The sequence below is a fragment of the Mirounga angustirostris genome, unplaced genomic scaffold, assembly GCF_029215605.1.
Source record: "Mirounga angustirostris isolate CCGP_5_RB_7025 unplaced genomic scaffold, mMirAng1.0.hap1 SCAF_9, whole genome shotgun sequence".
Classification (NCBI taxonomy): Eukaryota; Metazoa; Chordata; class Mammalia; order Carnivora; family Phocidae; genus Mirounga; species Mirounga angustirostris.
In genome coordinates this window covers 42,587,161-42,610,589 of record NW_026991717.1, presented here as the reverse complement: position 1 = coordinate 42,610,589, position 23,429 = coordinate 42,587,161, and the positions used below count along the sequence as shown (strand labels likewise).

Genomic DNA, 23,429 nt, shown 5'->3' with positions numbered 1-23,429 from the left:
TTTCTTTCTTTCTTTCTTTCTTTCTTTCTTTCTTTTTTGTAGTATATTGATCGTCTTCCCTTTTAAGACATTTTAGGTTGTTTGGAACCTGTAGGGATGTTGAAGAACATTTGCGAAGAATTGCTATATTTAAAGTGATTCCTAACTAGTAAAAATAGCCAAGACTTAAGGAGAAAGAGACTGATATCACTAGAGAAAGAGGGAGGTAGGTCAGCTTCCTGAGGTAGCTTCATACTACATTTGGAATGAGGATACTTTACTGTCATTACTCACCGGTGTAAAAACATTTTCATTTTTTCCTACTACTAAAAACGTTTTTCTACTTATTTACCAACATACTTTACAAATTTTATTCCAGAAGGAGGGGGTCTTCCTAGCTTGAAAGATTGTAATTCACAAGGTAGCACCCTGGTGGTTTTGGTGTGAAATTTTTGGTGTTCCACCTAAATGAGCCTGAAGGGGATCAAAGGCTCCATTTTCTCTCTGGCCCCCCACTCCTTCCCCAATAATTGTGATGTATCTAATATTTGCAGTATGTGAGTCTTTATTCCTTGTAAGTCTTTGCTTCCTAAATCAGTAATTCTCAACCTTACGTAAACAGAATCTCCTAGGGAGGTTTTAAAACCCCTAATCCAGGCTGCACCCCAGGTCAATTAAATCAGAACCTCTGGGAGTGGAACCCACGCATTAGTATTTTTTAAATGTGAAGCCAAGGTTGAGAACTGCCCTAAACTCTTGTATAATGACATCAGCATGAAAATGAACTCACCTGAAACTGTCTTTCCCAGGTGTTTGAAAAGCAGGACGTTAAGTCATTAGTTGGCTGCCAAGAGCACTTGCAAGTGTCCAGCAGTTTCCCTGACTCCTCCTGGAGGCCCCCAGACGCCCCCTTCCTCCACCTTCAAAGTTGGAGGCCCACAGTCTGTACTCCTCTAGGGGAGGAGTTGTAACCTCCCTCCTGACCAGATGAACTGTGTGGAAACAAAGCCAGAGGCTCCACCTACAGGACGTGAGGGCACATGCTGAGGTTTGTGAGAGTCTCAGCAGAGACTGCTACAAAGTCCAAAGAAAATGAGTGGGGGAAAGCAAAGGAGGAGGGTCGTTGTTAGGGCTTTGGAGGGGGAGGGAGGTATCAAGTATATTTTTTATCCTTCATTATTCCCACACTTAAACACATCAGAAATTGACTTGAAGGGCCTCCTGTGAGAAAGGTGAGGAAGAGAGCCGTGAGACTTAAAAGGCATTTAAAAATGGAGCCCAGTGGGAGAATTGGCAGAGGACGGTTCCCAGAGATTGGGTTTTCATCCAACTGTAGCCAGAGGCTCTGAGGGTTCTGTAGCCTTCACGGCTGTGCCTTTTTAAAGGCATCTCAGTCCAGCCCAGAATTGGTCAGATTCCAGAAGATCTCTGAGGCTGATCTAAAACCAGAGAAGTTTGTAAGTATAAGGGACCCTCGAGATGATTGTTTTTATGGAAAGAAAAGTGAGCCCCAAAGAGGCTCGGGGCCCTGAGAACACAGCTGGTTATGCGCCCCCGCCTGACTCTTAAGACAGTGCCTGCATCTATATCACTAAAGCGATCATTTAACTATGTACAATGTATTGTGCTAAGTGCTTTGTATGATTTCATAATCCTCGCCACAGCCCTATGAGGAAAGTACCACTATTAACCCCACTTTTATAGATGAAGCCCATAAAAGTCCAGTTATTTGACCAAAGTCAACAGCCAGGAGAGATCTAGGAGCCGGATTCTAACCTAGGAAAGCTGCATTTAGAAGGTTTAATCACAATGCAATATGTTAGTGGCTTCCACTTCGCGAGTTTGGTGAGGGAGGAAGGTTGTGGTGGTTAGGCTCTTGAGTGCTGGGGTTCTTTAGGTCCCTCTGGGGACACATTCAGGCCCCAAACCCCTCGCTCAGCTTCTCTCCTCCGGCTTGGGAATCCAGAACTCCCGAGTGCGATGATCCCGCCGCCAGTAGGCGGCACCGTCGCCCTTAACAGCCAGGTCCGTTACCCTGGGTCAACGCGGAGCCAGGGAGGGGCGCTGGGAGTCCAAGTAAAATCCCTGGCACGCTGGCCTACCACCCGGCCGTGCCCAGCTCTCCAGGTGTCCCTCAGCGCACCCACCGCCTCCACCCGCCCGGATGCCGCGAGCATGCGCAGTATCTCCCCGCTTTGCAAATTCCCGGGGTCCGCGGCGCGCGCCCCGCCCCGCCCGCTGCGCCCGCCCCCGGCACTCGCGCACCCGCCTGCGGTTCGCCTGCGCCGCCCGGGAGACCGCCACTTCCGGGCTGGTCCTGGGCCGCTGGGGGCGCCGCCGTTGTACGGCGCGGTGCGGCGCGGCCTGGGCGGGGCGGCTGGGCGCTCAGGAGTGCGGCAGCGGCGGCCGGAGCGCAGCAGCCGGCCTCTCCCACCGCGGCCCGCCGCCGCCGCCGCCCCGAGCGATGGCCGGGAGCAGCTCGCTGGAGGCGGTGCGGAGGAAAATCCGGAGCCTGCAGGAGCAGGCGGACGCCGCGGAGGAGCGCGCGGGCAGCCTGCAGCGCGAGCTTGACTACGAGAGGAAGCTGAGGGAGACCGTAAGGGACCCACCCATCGCCCACCCACCCCCACCCAGAGGCGCCTCCGCCGCAGTCGGGCCCATTGCAAGGAGCAGGGCCCTCCGGAGCCCACCTACCGCTGCCCCCAGGCCTCCGGGGGTGCACCTGGCGCACCTGGGGCAGCTGGCGTCTGGTTCTAGGGAGTGGCCCTGCCTGTTCTTTTCAGCCCTTCCTTTCCATCTTAGCTGGTTTAAAGTAAAAGCTCCGAGGGGAAGCAGGAGTGGTGTTGAGAAGGTTCTGGAAGCAGCACTTTCCCAGAAAGGGCTCTATTTGGGGGTTTTTTTTGCATTTGGCCCGGGTGTCTTGGGTCCCCCGGGATGTGCACTTTGCGCTGCTAGCCTTATTTACTCGAAGGGTGGGGAGGGAAGAGGGAAATCCTTTTGGAAATACGTTCCTTTGGAAAGGGGCGCTGACAGGGCAAGTCTGGGGTTCTGCCAGACTTTAGGGCCTGGGAATGCTAAACTCCACCATCCCCATTGACCATTGGTTTTCTGGAAGCCTGTTTCTTTGTGGGGGTTGAGACGTTGACAGCGCCAGGTTCTGACTTAACAGTAAGAGACCCGTTCACCGTTTCCTTTGTATTAACCATCTCTCCTCCCTAGTGGCCTTATACAGACATTCCTTTGTTACCGAGTATTGAAAGAAGTTGGCTAAATGTCCACAATGATTGGGTGTATTCTCTTGCCGGCTTCCCCCTCCCCCATGTTGAATGTAATACCTGGTGGCTTCCTTCCTTTTTCTCCTAAGGCAGGAAGAGGATTTCAGAGGTAGTTCAGGCATTTGCTATTTGTTGGTTTTTGAGTGTGTGTTTTAAATCAGGATACTCAAACACCTTGGGAATTTAATGACAAGCATAATATGGTGTCCAGCTGTGCTTAATATGGACCCATTCTGAGTTGAGTAAATCCTGTTGGTTAGGTGTTGGTAATGGCAATATGGCTGGCTGCAGAAACTTCCAAGACCTGTTTTGCATAAAATGCATAGAAGCAAATGGGTTCTCTTAGGAGGAAGCCCTAACTAGAGGAAATTTGAGATAAAATACAGACGGGAATCGGGAAATTAATAAGCAAAAGATCATTTTCTTGAGAACCAGTCAACAGAGACTGCATAGATGTGTCTGAATTTGATAGGGCAATAAATTGATTCCAGTTCCCTCTCTGACTGGCTAGCCGCTGTCCTTGAGCCATTAAAATGGATAAGAACGAGAACTTTGGACCCAGACTGCAAGAATTTGAATCCTGGCTTCCACTACTTCCTACCTTTGAGACACCGGGCAAATTAACTTCTCAGTCTCTCAGATCCCTAACTTTAAAATGTGGATAATACTAATACGTGCCTGTTGAGGTGGTGAAGGGAATTAGTATGTGTAAAGAAGTTACAGCGGTGTTTGGCACAACAGAGGAAGTGCTAAGTGTCCGCTGGTATTAAAACTGCACAGCACTTGGCTTTGCTGGTTGCCCCTTTGCCTTCAGTTCACCACCTATCAGAGGGTCTTTAAAAATGGCCTGCTCGTTTCACTACATCTGAAAACACTCCATATAAATGCTTTTAATCAATTTTTTTTCTTTTGGAACTTGGAGAGAGGGCATGGGCAGACCGGAGAAGATGTTTGGTTGAAGTGATGTCAGTGGCGGAAGTCAGTAGAATTCCCCTCACCCTCCTAAGAAAGGGAATATGTGGTCCTATCCAGGAGCGTCTTGTGATTGAGGTTAGCAGCAGAAGATTCATTTCATGCAGGGCACGTTGTTACTCTTATACTCATCTTCTCTTTTGTGCATCGTTTTCATGACAGTAGTCTTCCTGTGCCTGTCGGCTAAAGATGATGCTTTCATTCTTTTCAAAGTTTTGTATTTAAAGTGGTTTAATTGGTTCCGGTTTTTTTGTTTGTTGTTTGTTTGTTTTGAAAGTAATTTGGAAAAATCCACCCAGGTGACCCGACACAGAACCTTTTTAAGATAGCAGTTTGAGGACTGAATCAAACCATTGAAGAGACCATTTCAGATTGAGAGTTGTTTCTGACTTCTGCAGCTGAAACTTAGAGGTAGCTTATTGAAGGCGGCCTCTTGGTAGTTCTCAGAGCTGTGAGTTAAGCTAGTCAGTTTATCTTGGCAGCAAAGATACAGGTTTAGTGACAGAATCCTGAGCCACTGCAAAAAATATCTGGAGAGTTGGCTCTAAATTCTGATTCTCAAAAGTTTGGACATGCTATAGTTAATTGGCCCAATTATGTCAGCACTTACCTTGGAAAAATTGGCTATTGCTTATTTCCTAATGGTTTGTTTTTCCAAGGTGTGTGGGCCCTTCAGATTGTTGGAATTAGGATACTTTGCCTGATATAATGATTGACTCTGGGTCTTGTGACCCACTGGGGTTTTGTATGTTTTTTGTCATTCTCAAAGGGAAAAGTAGCAAGAAGGAGCCAGTCTTTCCAACCCTTTCTGGGTCGTATCCCCCAAACAAGGAGACGTAAAGTTACAGCCTATAGGTTCTTAACTGGTAATTTTATTATTATTATTTATTATTACCACTTTTGAGTTGGTAAATATCTCTGAAACCAGGAGGCTCGAGAGTGTGCTTTGTGCTCACATTCGCACCCCCGGTTCCTGGCAGTAACTGGAATATATACTCATGATTTCTGTTTTCATATGTAGGCAAGGCAAGGGCACTACAATGCCCTGTTCATGTCCGTTCTCCCTCATTATACAAATATGCCTCATAAATTATAGGCCTTGGCACAGATAGAGGAGGTTGTGTTTATCTGTTATCCATGGGAGTGCCCCTTAATGTCATCAGTGGTTTTTTTTCCCCCTTTCCTTACCATATAAGGGCAGAAGTTTAACTTGGCTGTAGTCATTTGGTCTTACACAGCAAGTTGGGTGAAACCTCTGTGTAACTACAGTTTGCGTGAAATAAAAATGCCTGACCTTTGATCCTCCCATGTTCCACTGTGGTTCAGTCAGAGCTTTGAAAACATATTCCAGAGGATCACTTTTTAGGCTATCATGTTATTTTCCTACAATTATTTTTTTCTTATTAGTATTAACTAGAATACTTTTTTTTTTTAAAGCAAACATCATTGCTATTTTTATTTGGGTTTTTGGTGTGTGTGTGTTGTTGTTTTTTTTTTAGTTGTATTGGCTAAGACATCTGGATTTCATGAAAATGTAGGCCTCGTAAAAGTTTTCTTTCAAATCAGACTTGAAGTAATATTTTGCTGTATTGTGGTGGCCATACCCTTGATTTCCGTGTGGTGCCGTGTTGGGTGGGGGGCAGTGGTGTGCCTGCCCTTGTTTTCTGTGTAGGTAGCTAGTACCTTCAGTTTGGGTCAGGGGACAGGGCAGGCACAACTGCGAAGTGCCTGGTGGTTAACGGCAGATCTGCAGGAAGCTAACTGGTAGCTTTTGCTAATAGAGCAGTCTCTTTTCTGAGGAGCTCATTACATGTTGGGACACAATAGCACTTTTGAAATAAAAGAAAGCAGCGTCCCAAATTGAAAGACTCCACCGGCCGTGTCAACACACGGGCCCGTTGTTAGAAGAAGCTAACGCAGCACACGAAGGGTGATTTCCATGCCTGGAAATAATCTTGCGTCTGGGGTCTTGACCCTTCCCAAAAGCCTTGTTAGTTGTATGTGCTTTTAAAATAACAGATACTCATGTGGCTGTGGGCAGAGGTAGTCGCAGGTTACATCTTAAGTAGACTGCCCAGGTTCTGTGATGAAAGGAGCCTTAGAGAATACCTAAATAAACCTCAGAACTTAGAAAACACCAGAAATAAAAGCTAGTGAAGGTGAGAGGAGCCTTTTGAACACAGGGCATAATCCCAAATACACACATACACGTGTGCACGCGCACACACACACACACACACATGTGCAAGTAAAAATAAGAGAGAAAGAAGTGCTCTGAATTCATTTGTGGAATTAAACTTAATTTGCATTCTGGGGACCCAAACAGCATTGTGACCATACCAGTATGGTAGGGCCTGAGAAGCCAGTGAGAGTCCAGGTTTTTCCCAGGGAAAGCTTTCATGGGGATAGACTTACCCCAGACACTGCCCTCAGGTCCCAGCTGGAGCCGACAAGCACCTGTGCCTGTCCTGGGAGACCTCAGGGGCAGCAGGTATTGGCTTCCCGGCTTGAGAGCAAATGCTCTGTGTCCATACGGGAGGGGTCACCCGTGAGTGCTCTATGATGAAGTTTTTGATGTAATGCCACACCGTATTTCAGAAAGGACCAAGAGGACTTGTTTAGTGGATGATATTCAGTACAGTAACTCTTCTAGTCCTGGCTGGCCTCTGTCACGGAAGCCTTTCTTTCGCGTGGGCAGTTGTGTTAGGGGAGGCTGTAGAGGACCTCCCACTCTGACATAGGAAGAGAGAGAGTGCCGGAGATCCCTGGAGGCCATGAGAAGTGACAGAACCCACACACGAGGACCCAGGCAACTGGGGCTTTAGTCTTGTCTCCCACTGATGGCCTGAGCATAGTCAGCCCTCTGGATCAAAGATCCCTCTCCTTTGTTTTGACCGGAGAGCTCAAAAAGTGGTTCCCACAGGATTAGCCAGCTTCTGTGGGTGGTGGGGCGGGGAAGGTGCAGGAATGGAACAGGTTGCTTATTTATATTGCAGATGCCTGCCCTCCCTTCTGACCTCCTGAATCAGAATCTCTAGGAATGGGGCCTAGAACTTTGCATTATTAATGCGCACCTCCTAGTGGATTCTGACACTCAGCCAGCCAGTTGTGGGACCTGCTGAATGATGCCTTAGGGACTCTTCCAGCTAAACAAATGAGACCCCATTTTGTGACCCACCCACATGTCTGCTCTCTGTGTGTGAACATTCCTAGCTCCTAGAATGGACCTCCATTCCCAGTTGTGGCTTGGGTGCCCTATATGAAACCCTATATGAGGTCCTATAGGACACAACCCATAATGTCAGGATGTCTAAGTTTCTACAACATGCCCCCAGGGAAAGAGTTAGTGACATTTATAAAACAGTCTAGAACTAAAGGAGGGAATGGTTAGAGTGAGAGGCAGTAAGAGGGAAGATACAGATTGATGTGGGGGACCTCTCAGGGAGGGAGCTCGAGTACAGAGGCAGGAATGAGCATGGGGTATGGTTTCCTTATTCTCTGGTGCCTCAGCCACATGAGGAGCTGGGGACCTAGACTGCCCTGTCACCCAGAAGGCCCTTTCCTTAGAGCAGAAACAGTCTTCTTTCTGTGAGTAGGAAGTTCTCAAGGTTGGGGCCCAAATGAAACACAAAGCAGAAACTTAGAATGTGGTGGCTACAAGAACATTTGGAAAATCTTGTTGACATTTCTCTGGCCACAGCACCTGTAACAAAGATATTTGCCTTCAGATTAAAAGAAATAATAAAGAAGGGGGGGGAGAAAAATACTTTTGAGTACATGACATAGACATTCTACTATGGTATTTTTGGTTTTGCTCTTCTTTTTTGTTTTCAACTTTGCAACTTGAGTGCTTATCTCCCCCCCCTTCATAAAGGGAATAGAATTTTACTAGAAATGGAAAATATGGAAAAGTGAACAAAGCAGACCTGACCCAAAGTATACCCTTCATGTACACTTCCTTCTAATTTTTAAAAAATAGAACTAAAAAGACAGTTCCTTGTATGTAAGAAATGTATTGTTCCTATTACCCTCACCCCTCGTCTAGAGAAAACCATACTCACCAGCTGGTCAGACTTAGCAGAACCCAGTAAGGATTTACCTTGTACGCCAATGTGGTTGTAAACTGTCCTCCTCAGATCCGTTTCCCTTTTCCCCTATTCCCTGACTCCATCAGCCAATTATTACTACATAATTAATTTTTTTTTTTTTAAGATTTTATTTATTTATTTGACAGAGAGAGACATAGTGAGAGAGGGGACAGAAGCAGGGGGAGTGGGAGAGGGAGAAGCAGGCTTCCCACGGAGCAGGGAGCCCGATGCGGGGCTCGATCCCAGGACCCTGGGATCATGATCTGAGCCGAAGGCAGACGCTTAACGACTGAGCCACCCAGGCGCCCCTACATAATTAATTTTTGATGAGATAAAAGTGTATTTGAATTTTTTATAAGTCCTTCACCGTGGTTGGAGATACCCTAATCACCTCGTTTCCAGACAAAACTTGGCATTTAAAATTTTACAAATCCTGATGAGCAAAGAGCTGGATGTTCTCAGATTCATTTCATTCAAGGCCATAAGCACAGCCTCTCTCTAACTACACGTGCCTTTCAAACCGTGTACGTCATGGGTCCATGAGCTAAGAAAGTTGCTTTGTTTAAATTAGGTTGATTTTTACTTGTTTTATTCAGTAGACATTTACTGAGCCCATATTGTGTGCAGAGAACTGTGACTCCCTACATGCAAGAGGCTTCCTGTTGAGTAAAGAAGACAGGAATATAGATAGAAATCACATGGGTGCTTAAGTATGTATGTATTGTAATTTTTAGAAAATTCTCAAGTGTCCTGAAAACCTTATCACCCCATGATAAGCACATATTCAAAGTGGATGCGGATGAGGAAATGGTACCTGATTAGTAAGTGCTAGCTGACTTCCATGCATAGTATCTAAACAGACCCTAATGCAGTATGTATGAGGGACCATCACAGTCTTACAAGTGTTCTGAGGCTCATAGTAGCAAGTGCTTGTAATAGTAGGTAATCATCGCATCCCCAAAAAAGAAACCTCTTAATTCAGATACAGATACCAATAAAAATAGTCTCTATACTGCTTTCTCTACGGAGTTTGAAACTTTTCTTGTAGCAACCTTGTAAGAAATGCCAGTAAGCTTATCTCAAAAACACATGGGAAATTTGTCTTGGCCCTGCTCCAGCATGACCAAGTTCTGCAGGGGTCACTGAGAAGAGGGTGGGAGAGGGGCGGTTACTGGATTTCGTTGCGTGTCTATGGTGTATATCTTGGAACAGCTGAATTTTTAAACATTTTAGTTCCTTTATAAGACTCCTTTGAGCAAGTGGCCAGGAGAAAGGAGAATGCAGACCCCTGAGTCTGGTTTCTGGCTGTCCTGCTCTTGTCTTGTGCGGCCGAGCCTGGGTAAGTCTCACCTCTGTCCAGCCCTCGCGCCCCACTGAGTGAGGTGGCCGTCCTGAAGTGCTCCTTGGGCAGTCAGGTAGGGCCAGTGTGGAGTTCTGTGGAAGAAAGGAACCTAGCGAGAGAGCACTTGCTCACAATCCCTCTGGCCGCTGAAAATGGTGCGTGTAGACTTGTAAACACACAAGTGTGTGCATTCACTGTACCAAATCAACGGAGCCGCACCTCCAAGAACTCCAGTGGACCGGGGCTTGTGGTGAGCCTGGAGGTAGCTCCCCACAGGGCCAGGCTTCCTGTCTGAAATTGGTGTTTCAGGCTCCGCCACTTCCTGAAGGCACTGCCCTCGCTTTCTCTCCTGGTCTGAAGTACCTTTCACTCTCTCTGCCTAGGCTGAAGCCGATGTAGCTTCTCTGAACAGACGCATCCAGCTGGTTGAGGAAGAGTTGGATCGTGCCCAAGAGCGACTAGCAACAGCTTTGCAGAAGCTGGAGGAGGCTGAGAAGGCCGCGGACGAGAGCGAGAGGTGAGTGCACGTCTCCCAGCCCACCTTTCCGCACCAGCCTCTCCTCCGGGTGCGACAGGGGGGCTTCCCTGATCTTTGGGGCTTAAGAGTTTTAGAGTCCCTTGGTGGGATCATTTCCTCAGTCAGTCCCAGGTATAACTTTGCTAGGTTTGTTCATTTAACGTGAGTGGGACACTTGTGTGCCAAGCACTATTTTAAACCCCAAGATTACAAAGAAGAGAAAGATCCTATTCCTGCCCTCATAGAGCTCACCGTCCAGCGAAGGAGAGGGACATTTAAATGAGATAGTCTAAGGATGCCTATTGGTTCCTTCATTCCTGCTGACCACAGAGCAGTTAGGCATTTTTTAAAAGATAAACTTTATTTTAAAATATGCAGAGGAGACTGGGCCTATCAGTTGTCAAATAACCCAAAAAATAAGTGGAAGAGGAAGCACAGATAAAACAGAAATACGATCTGCTAAAGTAATTGTTTTGGACTTAGTAACACTAATAAGACACTCATGCACATGTCAGTACAGTCGGATACTTGCGTATTCTGAGCCCGCTCCCTGTAACCTGGCTCTTACCTGACTGATGTCTCCAAGATTCAGCTTTGTGGTAGTAAAGGAAAACCATGGCCATATAGCCCAGCACAACTCCATGCGTTCTAGAAGGCATTTTCTGGTGTGCTCAGCCGCTAAGGCTCATGTATTCGTATTGCACAGAAGCATTCCAAGAACAACTCCACGAAACTAGAGAGAGTTCTCCTGCTGGAGGGTTGAGAGAGTAGTGTGGCGGCTCAGAACGCTGGGAGTGCAGATCCGTGCTGTGACCTGGGCAGGTGAATGGAGTCAATCCCTCTTTCCATTTCTCCCTCTTGGATAGAAGTGAGTTTCTGCTCCCTGCCACCAGGGATAAAGAGTGATTTCAGACTTGAAGATTCAAGAAGCTTTTAAGCTGAAGTTTCCAGCTCATTATTCACTGTTGCTTATTGTTTCTTCCCTAACCAAGAGTTTTGGAATTCCTTAGGATGACTCATCATCTCTTACAGTACACACATACCAGTGGTTTTGTGGCTGATTCTTCCTGAAATATACTTGTTAGTGAACCTAAAAGGCAATCTGGCAATGTTAGACTTGGTAGTAAAAAGGAATTTAGAGGTCGTTTACCCCAGGCCCCTCATTTTACAAATGAGAAAACAAGGGCTTAGCAGGTGATGAGGCCTGCCCAAAGTCTCAGAGCGAATTGACAGCCAAGCCAAGACTCGAATCTCAGTCTTCTAATATATACCGTAGCACTTCATCAAAAAATAGTGGTTTAGGGCACCTGGGTGGCTCAGATGGTTAAGCGTCTGCCTTCGGCTCAGGTCATGATCTCAGGGTCCTGGGATCGAGTCCCGCATCGGGCTCCCTGCTCCTTGGGAGCCTGTTTCTCCCTCTGCCTTTCTCTCTCGCTCTGTCTCTCATGAATTAAAAAAAAAAAAAAAAAAAAAAATAGTGGTTTATTTATCTGAACTGTCTGCTTAGATTTTGCTAAATAAATCCCATTTTAACATGACTTAATCCATAAAACTGTAATATATCACAGAACAATTAACATTTTCCAAAACTTAACACCGTGGGATCCAAATGTACATACCAGCATGGACATTGGTATCAGTCCGTTTCTCAACACCTCTATTATGAAAGAATTCTATTAAAGGCAAAATTCATAGTTTCTTATCTAAAGTATTAGGTTGACCCATATGAAATTGCCATTTTTACAGGTCTGATGTATCAAGTATCAGCAATTTCATATGGTTCAATCTGATATTTACATTTGTAGCTAATGGGGTAAGAATAGCTACCTTCTTTGTAGGAAGAAGTACATGAAGACAGATTTGTTTTTGTTATAACTTTGGTCCATTTTCACGCTGAAGCCTCCCACCAGGAAAAGGAAGAAACCCCATTATTTATATAGCAAGTAAAGTATGTTGCTTTTCCTGTTCCCATGCCTCCCAGTTTCAAACAGGATCCTGACATGGTATCTTTCATTTAACATTAGATCCCTAGACCGTTTCACCAGTATCAAAAGTGAGGTTTCATTCACAATAAACAGAGAAGCATGTGGTTTTTTCTGTCTTCAGCTCTGGAAACTCTTGCTTCATGGGCTGGAAAGTAAAAACAGCTCTGTGCTCTATTTGGGTCTGCCAGTTATACCAAGCCTCACAAACCAGTGCAGTGTGGGTTTATGCTGATCTCCTCTAAACCTTGGGTCTTCCTGCTTGTCTTCCTTTTCAGAGGCATGAAAGTCATTGAAAGTCGAGCCCAAAAAGATGAGGAAAAAATGGAAATTCAGGAGATCCAACTGAAAGAGGCCAAGCACATTGCTGAAGATGCCGACCGCAAGTATGAAGAGGTCAGATCTTGGGGCCCAAAGCCTCATGGACTCCACGGCAGTGGCCTCGGTGGGGGCCAGGGAGCAATGCTTACAGCCTTGTGTTCTTTAGTGAAACGATCTGCTTTATTGGTGGAAATGGGTGGTTTTGAGAAGGCAGAGTTCCTCTGTCTCTAGAAAGCAGTTCTGATTTGATCCTGCTAAGGGATCCCAGGCTTTATCATGAAGCCAGTCCATAGCACTGAGAAGGACTGAAGCTTCCCCCATGATCCCCTGCCTTTGCCACCCCCAGACCAGGACAAAAGACCTTTGGCCAGGAGAAGGGAGAGTTGGGCCTCTTGTCCCTTGTGGAAAGAGCCTCTCGTATTGTCACCATGCAGGCCACTCTTCCTGGTGTGATTCGCCTAGCACCATCCCGTTCACGCAGCACAGAGACACAGTCCATGCACCAAAGGCCATGTAGATTCAAGAGGCCCTTTTCAGTCTGTCCTCTCTTTTCAATCCCACTGTCAAGAGAGGTTCACCAGTGAATCAGCTTCTGGTCATGCCCCATGAGAACGACCTGCTATGATAACAAAGCTAATACGACTTGTTTCAGTTTTCCCTTAATGTATCATGGCTCTCTTGAAATGGTGTTGACACTACTTTTTTCCATCGCATTATTATTATTATTATTATGACCACCATTATTATTATTATTATTATTACTACTACTACTACTACTACTACTACTTCCAGGTTACCCTCCTTGAAATGCTTCAGAGGACCTCTTCTTTTTTTTTTTTTTTTTTTTTTTTTTTTTTTTTTTTAAAGATTTTTATTTATTTATTCATGAGAGACAGAGAGAGAGAGGCAGAGGGAGAAGCAGGCTCCCAAGAAGCAGAGAGCCCGATGCGGGACCCGATCCCAGGACCCTGGGATCATGACCTGAGCCGAAGGCAGACGCTTAACCATCTGAGCCACCCAGGCGCCCCAGAGGACCTCTTCTCCCGGGTTCTTTCCTCCACTGAATACCGAGTTGACTTCATTAGTCATCTTACCAGCTCATCCCATGTTAGCTTTTGTTGCTGTTCTGTTGTCATTTTTAACCTCCTCCACAAAGAGGAGGTTGAGGTACAGAGCTCTAAATTGATAGAGTTCTCAGGAGTACTTTCAGTGTTTTTTGGCAGCCCCTACCTTTACAGCATCCAACGCAGCATGTCTCATCATGCTGCTATTTTTGAGATTGTGAATTTTATAGCTCTCCCTCCTTCCACACTTTGACTGGCTGCTGTGTAATTATATGGACTTCACCTGGGTCAGACCTAAAATGAGACTGCCTACTCATAACCAACTATTCGTCTTTGTGAGCAGAAGCCTCTGGCCTACTCTCCATTGGCCCTCCTGGTAGAGAGTGGCTTCTCTCCAGCCCACGAGAAAAAGGGCCATCTTATTTGTCTGTAAGAACGTCTAATGGATCCAGTACCCGCCTCCATGCCCTGTCCCCTTACTTAACGCTTGCCAGCCCCATGGTGTGTGTGTGTTGTGTTTGTTGTGCTGCAGGTGGCCCGTAAGCTGGTCATCATCGAGAGTGACCTGGAACGCGCGGAGGAGCGGGCTGAGCTCTCGGAAAGGTAGGTGGGCCCGGTGCCGGTGTCCTGTGTGTGGGGTGCTCCAGAGCAGTGACTAAACAGCATGACCTTCTGGCAGCTGCACATTTACCTGTTTCAGCTCCGGGCTCCTTCTGCGCTCATCTGCCGTGGATGAGCTGCGAGTATGAAACACGGAGGACTTGTGTGGGGTGTCTGTATGAATGCGTGTATCACTGCATGCCTTCCCTGCACACTGATTTTGAGAATGGCCTTGTGCATTTCCTGTGTCCACTAACAGCCAAGTTCGACAGCTGGAAGAACAATTAAGAATAATGGATCAGACCTTGAAAGCATTAATGGCTGCAGAGGATAAGGTACTGATGGCTCGTGTGGTTTTAGGTTTAACTGCAACCCAGACGTCTTTCAGCTTCCAATGTCTACTGGTTCGTTTGGTATAACGACACCCTCTGCTGTCTTCTGTCTTGCTTTAAATGCTTTCTTTGGGTCCTTTATACTCCTTTGTTTTTCCTTCATAAATGCTCTTTGGTGCAGCCAAAAAAAGAAGCCAAATTATCACACTTCAGAATTGTTGGATTTTGTCACCCTGCCTTGGTGCTCTTGCAAGGTCGGGGACAGTGTCCTTGACAAAATGGAGCATTTTAATACCTGACGATTTGGCTACTTTAAGGCAGCCCTTTGTTCTCTAGGACTCAGTTCTCACTTTTTCCCATCCCTCTCCTTTTTCTCTCCTCCTTCCTTGGGCTTGTCTCCCACCCTTTCTGCCTCTGATCGAAAACGTTAGCAAATGTGCCGAGCTTGAAGAAGAATTGAAAACTGTGACGAACAACTTGAAGTCACTGGAGGCTCAGGCTGAGAAGGTAGGCCAGGAGCACGGTGTGGGGGAAAGGCGTCTCATAAGAGCTGCTCAAAAGGCATGCACTCTTTCTCGTCTGAGGCCCCGCCGATGAAGGCAAGAGTCCCTTAGGCATTTTATTTAGCAAATGGCATCATTGTGAGGTGATTTCCTGATGGTTATTGGATAACATTCCTTTTTTTTCTTTGAATTGAGAACATATTTTATGTTGAGTATGTGAGTCTGTCTGCAACAATTTAATTTAAACCAAGCGCCACCTGGCTGAGTTATCTTGTTCTTATCCCATGTAAAACAATAGGCAAGAAAACAGAGAATGTATTGTAGTGTGCCATTTGATATCAGAGGCTCCATTACCTCCTAAGAGATCCTCAACATCTGTTGGCTGGGCTGGCACTTTCTTTGTATTTGAAGACCTGAGTATAGAGGGAGCTGTAGCCTGACATCTGGAATGCTCTTTCTGATTACAGTACTCGCAGAAGGAAGACAAATATGAGGAAGAGATCAAGGTCCTATCTGACAAGCTGAAGGAGGTAATATTATGAGTGTTTTAGATGAAGCCAACTGGATTTTAACTGAGTCCCGTTTTTATGGAGCTGGTCGGGGCTTCTTCATCTCAAAAGTATGGTGAGCCCAGTCAGGAATATTCAGAGGTGGTCCTGGAGTTAATGTGCTATGCTAGTGACGGACTGACAGGCCATTCCAGACCCATTTCGTGGGTGCTGTGCTTGACTTTCATTCTCTAGTTCTCCCTGTATTTGTAGCTACTAGCGATGTAAAACTTCCCAATTCTGACTGAAATAAATGGCATCCTTACAGGCCGAGACTCGGGCTGAATTTGCGGAGAGGTCAGTAACTAAGTTGGAGAAAAGCATTGATGACTTAGAAGGTAAGATCTTAAGTTTTATTTTTTATTTAGTTCTTATGGTTGACTACTGACCTTGCAAAGCGGTTTTCCAATCCAAATGCATCCTCCTTGATACACTTCTTTGCTCTTGCACATTCTTCCTGTCTGCCCTTTGGGGTTTTCATTCTGTGGCTCTTAAACTCTTGGACCTGAGTCCTCTGCTCACCAGATGACTGCTAGCCACCAGACGAGGCCCGTCTCTCTGTGACGGCAGATGCCATCCAGCTTGACTTCACACTCTGAGAAGTGTGGCAGGTTTACTTGTCATTGTGGGTGAGGCGGTTGTAGGTGAGAGCGACTAGCGTATTTTCTGCTCAGTGATACTTCCTAATTGTCAGAGTGGCATGGATTTGTTTTTAGACACAACTCATCTTCCAAGTAAGAATCCAATATAAAGGTTGGGTTTAAGTCCTTCATATCTTGGCAAATGCTCCACATTCTGAAAGGGGTGTGGGGCTAATAGGACATTGTTGTTTGAGATTATATTTAAGCCTTTCTCCCCTAAGGTATGTAGGTTTTGTTTTAGTAACACCCACCTTTGTCTCACAGAAATCCTAAATGTTGAACTCTGAGGCGTGTGGAGGGTCAGCTATGAAAAAGAATACAGGGAAATATTTAAAATGGACGAGAAAGGCAGAAGGGGCTGGCGAAGGCACCGGACGTTGGTGCTGATGATAACCAAGCTGGTGGGGAAGAGAGGGTGACAGATGGTTGCAAAACAATCCGCCAGAGTGCAGCAAAGAATGAAACCCTCCTCGTTACAGAGACTAAACTGGAGACTTGGCACAGCACCACCCTAAACGAATGGCTCCCCTCACTTCTCAGGCCCCCCAGGCCAGGAGCAGGGTAGCTTAGCAAGAAGACCTCCCCCCCCCGCCCCCAGGAGCAACTCACAGGGCACTCAGAAACCGACATCCCAGGAGTCCAGTTTGGTCAGGAAGTCAGGGGGTGGAAGGCGGAGCCAGATCAGGATGACAGACGAGAGACAAAAATTGTTCTTCCAAAGCACTGCCCGTGGATATTTTCCCCACTGTTCGTAGTCGCGGGTGGCTGACTGCTCCAGCGCCGTGGAAATGGAGCTATAGACAGGAGAGGTGTGCTGTCACCTACCCGGCTGACGGCCTTCTGTGGTTTCATTTAGGGTTTAACATGGGTTACTGCTATACCAACCATACTTGTGATGATTTTCATTTTGGGTCTTTCTTGTTTTATTTTCTAATGGCTTTTGTTCTTTTTGTTTTTGTTTCAATTCGTTTAAAAACAAAACGCACGCCTCCTGCATTGGCCAACTGCTGCGATACCACTTCCTTCATGCACTGCCCCTTTCTTGCTGCTGTGTCGGGATGGCGTCTGCGCCACCCCCGCTCACCCTCCATCTCTTGATCACTCTCCATGCCCTTGCACCTCTGCCTTCCACTTCCTGGTCATAGACGAGCTGTACGCTCAGAAACTGAAGTACAAAGCCATCAGCGAGGAGCTGGACCACGCTCTCAACGATATGACTTCCATGTAAATGTTCATCCACCCTGCCTGCTCACATCCGTGCCCTCATGCTAATACGATAAACTCACCACTGCCCCCTTCTGTACTTCCAGAAGCTCCATCTTCACACCTTTCTGTTTACTCTCTTTGCATCACCTAGGGTAGTTTGGTTTTGTTCACATTCTACTAATACAAAAGCCAAGCAGATTAAGTCTATCTGTACAAATCATTTTCCTTTCAGAATCTGTTTCTTTCACAATCTCTGAGCTAGATTGTTCCCACCAAGCAGTGAACTGAAATATGAAGGACTCGAGAGCTACCCTTTTAGGAAATCAAACTAGGCTCAAGTAAAATTGGAGGCCATGCCATCGTGCACAAACTTCCCCAGAAATATCCAAAAAATGGGTATCCTGAGATTCAGTTAAATACAGTATGATCATTTTTGTAAAAGATCTATAAATTTAAGGAACCCTAAAGTTCCTTAAGTCCAGTTATTGATGATCTGAGAGGAAATTGATCCGGTACAGCCTAAGAAATGGTGCTGTGAGAGATCATTTCTTCCTCACTTTTAAGAATTCTGGAGAGAAATGGTTCATCTGCTGAATACCAGAGCCTTTAATTTTTTGTGTTTAGATAAAAGGAATTGAAATACTCACAACGAACGCCACAACTGGTGTCAAAGAATTGGGAAATAAAACCCTGATTGCCCAGTATGAGTTCGGGAGTTAATGCCCACTTTTAACTGCATGAGGCAGTGAGAGTTGGAGTAGATCCCTTGTTTTCATGAGAGCTTTGAGCATACACAACTAATCCGCATATTGCTAACTAAACCTAAGCATCACACTTCTCTGCCTCTTTAAATTCTAACCTGGAGCTTTCCACAGAGGGTTCCCTTCATTCTAATAATATGGCACTGAATTCCATGTAAGCTGGAAATTTCCAGACCCACCTATGCAGGGAAATGGTAGCCTGAAGGGTGTGGCCTGTCCTTGCCACCTCACAGGTTCTAGAATCTCCACATCACCATAAGATGTATTGACTATCCCCATGGAAAGTAAAGAGAATTCCGTGCTCCCTTCCCTCGTTTGTAAATGTGGGAGTGAATCAGAACCTCTGTCTCTAAAGTCTTTTCCAGTGCTAAAATGTGGTGATTCTATAGGGAAAACTTGTAACATTGTGTACGATTAACTATTCTGAAAGGTGGGTTAGCTTAAAGTCTGTTTTTAAACTCTGTTCTTGGGTCTTCTTGGTAATGGCCCCTCGCCTGGAGGGGTGTGTGCTGGCCTTGGGTCCCGACGCTGGTGGGTGAGGATGGGCATCCTCCTGCAGGTGCAGCTGGCAGCGGGTTTTGCATGTCTGCTTCTCATCTGTGTGTCAGGTGCTGCTCTCCTCTGTTAGTTTGGTTTTCCTTTTTTCCATTGTGCCACTTTGTTTTCTTTTTCTCCCACCTTTTCTCCTCATGCAGATAAGTTTCTTTGCTTCACTTCTCCCGAGACCCCTTCATCAAGCTGGCTGTCCCACCTCTCTGAGCTCTGCAGTTTGTCTCTTCTCCAGCTGACCTGGCTCGTTCCTTTAGCCTCCTGCCTCAGGGCCAGGCACACTGCTTTCCATTGTACAGAAGCTCTTCATTTCAGTGTCAAATAAACACTGTGCAAGCTGTTTCTGTTTGCTCTTCTTTTTACTTATTTATTGACATTTTTTTGTTTCAACACTGAATAAAACTACAAATCTATTTCACACATACGAGGGTTAGTTTTTGGCTGCTCCCCCCCCCCATGCTGAACATTAATATTAAAAGTTTCTAAAGCAGTAGTTCCTTACGGAACTTTTAAAAAATACTCATGCGTGGGTCCCTCTCAAGAGTTTTGGTTTGCCAAGGTTAGAATGAGGCCTGGGCATCTCCGGGGGCGGGGGGAGAGTGGTTTGTGTTTTTGAGAGGGTGATGGTTCTGGTATGTAGTCCTCGTTGAGAACGTCCGCACAGAGGACATTGCTTGCTGGAGTGAGAAGATGTGCCTTGAATACTGTCTTCCTCTGGCAGAGGTTTGGTGTGGGATGTGGTGAGCCCCCTGTGTGGATGCTGAGGTGGCCCTGCTTGCAGGGACATGACTAACTAGCGGCCCACACTGCCAGGAATTCACATACCAGGATCTCGAAAAATTACTTGTGTCCTGACAGTGGTAGTTAAGGTTATTGTTGATCATCCTTTTACAGCCTAAAGAACCATTAAAGCTTTTTAAAAGTATATTCATTACTCAGCCACCTTCATTTTGATCATGCAATGACATCTTAAGTTTTTTTTTTTTTTTTAAAGATTTTATTTATTTGAGAGAGAGCAAGAACATGAGCTGTGGGGAGGGACAGAGAGAGAAGCAGGCTCCTTGCTCTGCAGGGAGCCCGACTCAGGGCTTAATCCCAGGATCATGACCTAAGCCGAAGGCAGACGCTTAACTCACTAAGCCACCAAGGCGCCCCTTAGTTTTCTAAATATGATAACATTTAAGTCAAGGTTCATTTTTGTGCCCTTAAGGACATCACGTATTTTTTTAGGAGGGTTTGTATGTACATAATCTTTGTGATATCCTTCATTTGTAGGCATTTTTAAAGATAGCCATTGGAGTTGATTCTTTTTTTTTTTTTTTCCTAAAAGCAAATTTAGTAGAAATTGTTCAGAATAGAGTTATATTTTATTTAGGCTTTACTGGTTCACTTCAAAAACAGCTAAGTGATTTTCAAAGAGAAACAAATTGCAAAATTAGAACTTTAAAATGATGTGGACTTTTTGTTTCTTAATTCCCAGCATTCCTGCATCCTCAACAGTCTGGCTATATTTCTCCTGTGCTTTAAATGTGGGTGATTTTCATCTGTTTTTGTTAGTCTGAGAGGGTTGATATATACCACTATAGTCAAATAAATTTAGACAAACTGAAAATAATGTCATTCACTCTACAAAGACTTCAGAGCAGAAGAAAAATACTCTTTTTAAGAGGACCACAAATTATTTTAATAGTGTTATAGTAGGCTCTCTAAAATTTAGAATCTGGAGTCAGTGTCTCTCCCTTGGGAGTGTAGACTTCTGTAATTTCATGGATTTTTTTTTTTCCCTAAGCCTCATTGGGTCTGCTTTTGACTATGATTCCTGTCCTCTCTTTTTTTTTTTTTTTTTTTAAACTCCTAGTGATAGAAGTGGGCCCTTCTCTGAGTGACCCTGTTTCCTGCTATAGACAAAATGAGGAGTTAATTCTAGAGGCACTTTTTTTTTTTCTTTTTTGGAAACCCTTGTAGAGACTTTCACACTTTCTACGTAAGAACATTCTACAAGGGGAAATGGGAAACTAATGGTTTAGGAAGGCAAATCTAGACTAGCCCCAGAAGGTGTGGGTTCACAAGAGGATCAATAGCGACTTGATTCCATCCAGAAATTGTCAGGGCCCAGGTGTCTATTTCAGAAGGCCAGACCATAGCTGTTGCTACTGCAAGAACCTGGTAGGATCAAACAGAAAGCACTGCTGAGTCTGGGCCCTAGAGGTTCCAGATGTCTGGGAGGTAGGACAGGAAGGGAAGACCCTTCCAAATGTGTAACTGTTTCTGGTCCCTGCCCTCAGGCCACCTGGGCAGACCAGCTCCATGGCAGCTGCAGGGGAGCAGGTCCAAAGGGGGGTGTGGTAGGAACATCTGTCATTTCAGCTGAGTTCACATCGACTCTGGGTTCTCCAGGGTTTCCCTAAAGTTCTTTCATTCCAGTTTGGCTGGACATGGACTTGGCAAACTGAGACATCCTGCCCGCCCATGGCGATCACCCCACATGTGGTAATGTGAATGTGCCGGTGGGGTTTAGCTTTGCAACCCCAGAGCCACATCCCTTACACAAGACACTGTGGAAGGCAGTGGAGATGTGAAGAGATGAGCCGGAAGTGTTCTTTGCCCCTGATGAGCTGGCCTTGCTGGAAGGTAGAGGAGTGAAGCATGTCTGAACTCATAGATGGTGTACACTTGGAGCTACATGGAGAAGGTGACATTTGACTAGGGTTTTGAATATCCAGAGAATGTGGATGAGCAAAAAGGACAAGGTAGCAGATACTTCAAGCAGAAAGTCTAGTGCATATGGCATCTTCCCCCCATCTCCTACCACTTAAGAGAGGAAGCTGAAATAAGACTTGATTAATTTCCTGACACACCTGGGGGCCGGAGGCTGGATGGTTGCATTCTCCCCAGGGGTAGGATTGTCAGCTTTTCAAGATCAGTAAGTAGAATTTCTGGGTCCAGGTTGTCACTGTCATTCGAACCAGTTGTATATCCTCCTTCTCATGGTAAGTGCCAGGTTCTTGTCATTTTGGCGGCATCCCCTGGGCCATCAGATACAGCCTGACACCTGTGGTTGGCCTCCCTGCCATGTGAGCAGATTGTATGCCCTTGTGTAAAGTTGACATTGCACTGCTCTCCCTGTGGGTGTTTGAGATTTTGTTCACTCTCTACACCTCAATCTCGCGCCGTGCATGAATGCCATTCTCTTCAAGAAGTAAGCAAATGAATTTTAAGTCGGTTTCGTGTGGAGATGAGTGCTTGTTGGTTTTGCTGTATGAGTAGAGTAGCACCCTGTATGGTGGTGACTGGGGGAGGGACAGGGAGCTTAGTTCTGTGTTTCAAGGACTGTAAATGCAGCAGCCACTGGGGGCCCCCTCTCGGTACTTCCTGAAAGGAAAGCCAGCCCCGAGAGTGCAGATGAAAGGGGTTCTGGGAAGAGGTGGGCAAAATGGGCAGGTTGAGGTTTCACTGTTAAGTTCTCCACTATGACACTCGGGCTGTTGCCAGAAACTGCATGTGGCTCATTCACACAGTGGTTTTAGTAAGGTACAAGAGGAACATCTCTCCCTCTCTCTCTCTCTCTCTCTCTCTCTCTCTCTCTCTCTCTCTCTCCCCCTCCCTCCCTCCCTCCCTCCCTCCCCCTTGCCCCTGTCACTCCCTTTCCCTTCCCGGCCACTGAGAGAAAAATCCTGGCTCTTCCTAAGTCTGCCAGGCCTTTACCGCCCACCCTTCCTGGGAGAGGGACAGCTGACCACCGGGGAAGGGTGAGCTGCTCAGCAGGTGACCCGAGGTATCTCTGTGTGCTGTCTGTTAACTCCTTTACCAAATCTGGCTAACCTCTCTTCCTTCTGCCTCCTCTCTTCTGCTAACCTGCTTGCTGACCTGTCCAGATCAACTCTACCAGCAACTTGAGCAAAACCGCCGCCTAACTAACCAACTAAAGCTGGCCCTGAATGAGGATTAAACTTAAGTGGGAAAGACCTTGGGCTGAATTCTAGGAATGGAGGCCATGGGCAGGAAATCTAAGACTGCCGTACCTTCAACTAATAGGGCTGACAACACTTGCTTTCTGCAGAATTGTACATGGAAGGAATTAGCTAAAAAGCTGGCTTCACCTGTGTTTTCTTCTTATATCTGGAATAATTAAGTTCTCTTTAAACCCCGAAACTGCTTTTGTGGTAAAATTACATATATGTATATGAATTAAATATAACAATTCAATCGCAGGTCCTCGTGTTTGAACTGATACATAATGAGGACCAAAAATTGTTTTCTATTTCCTACAGAGAACTGAGTCCTGCTTTAAGTTAGAAAGCCAAAGCAGAGGAGTAACTATACACATATATATATTATATATAGGATGCAATATATAATATATATATACACATATAGCTATTACATATTCATATTCCTAACTTCGTAATATCTGGTATAGTGTTTGATTAAATGTACCTATGCTTGGGCAAAATAGCTTTTGAAAACAGGAGCTCATGTCAGAAGTCCCTGATTGTCTGAAAGGTATGCTTTTATTCCGTCTAATGGTGTTGTTGGAACCTGGTGAGAATGTCATTCTAATAATAAATAGAACACTATAAGAATAGTAAGAGAATGTCCTACTGAAGTGTGCATGAAATATGTTGATACTCATTTTTTTTAATGAGCAGCAGAAATAAATCGTTTTAAAAGTTGTCAGAAAACCTACTTACTTCATTTTTGTCTCCTGTGAGATTGTGTTACAACACAGCTCCCAGACCTTTACCTGCC

The 23,429-nt window shown here is 45.7% G+C and overlaps 1 protein-coding gene across 20 annotated transcripts in view; it reads left to right on the top strand.

Moving 5' to 3' along the window:
- TPM1 (tropomyosin 1) overlaps nt 1–23,429 on the top strand; it is a 28,655-nt gene that overhangs the window by 3,246 nt on the left and 1,980 nt on the right. For 3 of the 20 annotated variants that reach the window (XM_045899929.3, XM_045899933.3, XM_045899926.2), the window contains 6 exons: nt 10,040–10,173; nt 12,434–12,551; nt 14,073–14,143; nt 14,904–14,979; nt 15,443–15,505; nt 15,792–15,861. In XM_045899929.3, coding sequence (XP_045755885.1) covers nt 10,040–10,173; nt 12,434–12,551; nt 14,073–14,143; nt 14,904–14,979; nt 15,443–15,505; nt 15,792–15,861 — 532 coding nt within the window. Of the gene's footprint in view, nt 1–2,357; nt 2,576–10,039; nt 10,174–12,433; nt 12,552–14,072; nt 14,144–14,399; nt 14,476–14,903; nt 14,980–15,442; nt 15,506–15,791; nt 15,862–17,309; nt 17,393–18,826; nt 19,023–22,555; nt 23,375–23,429 lie in introns of those variants that run through there. The other 17 variants (XM_045899931.3, XM_054513499.2, XM_054513497.2 and 14 more) reach the window with 14 other exon arrangements.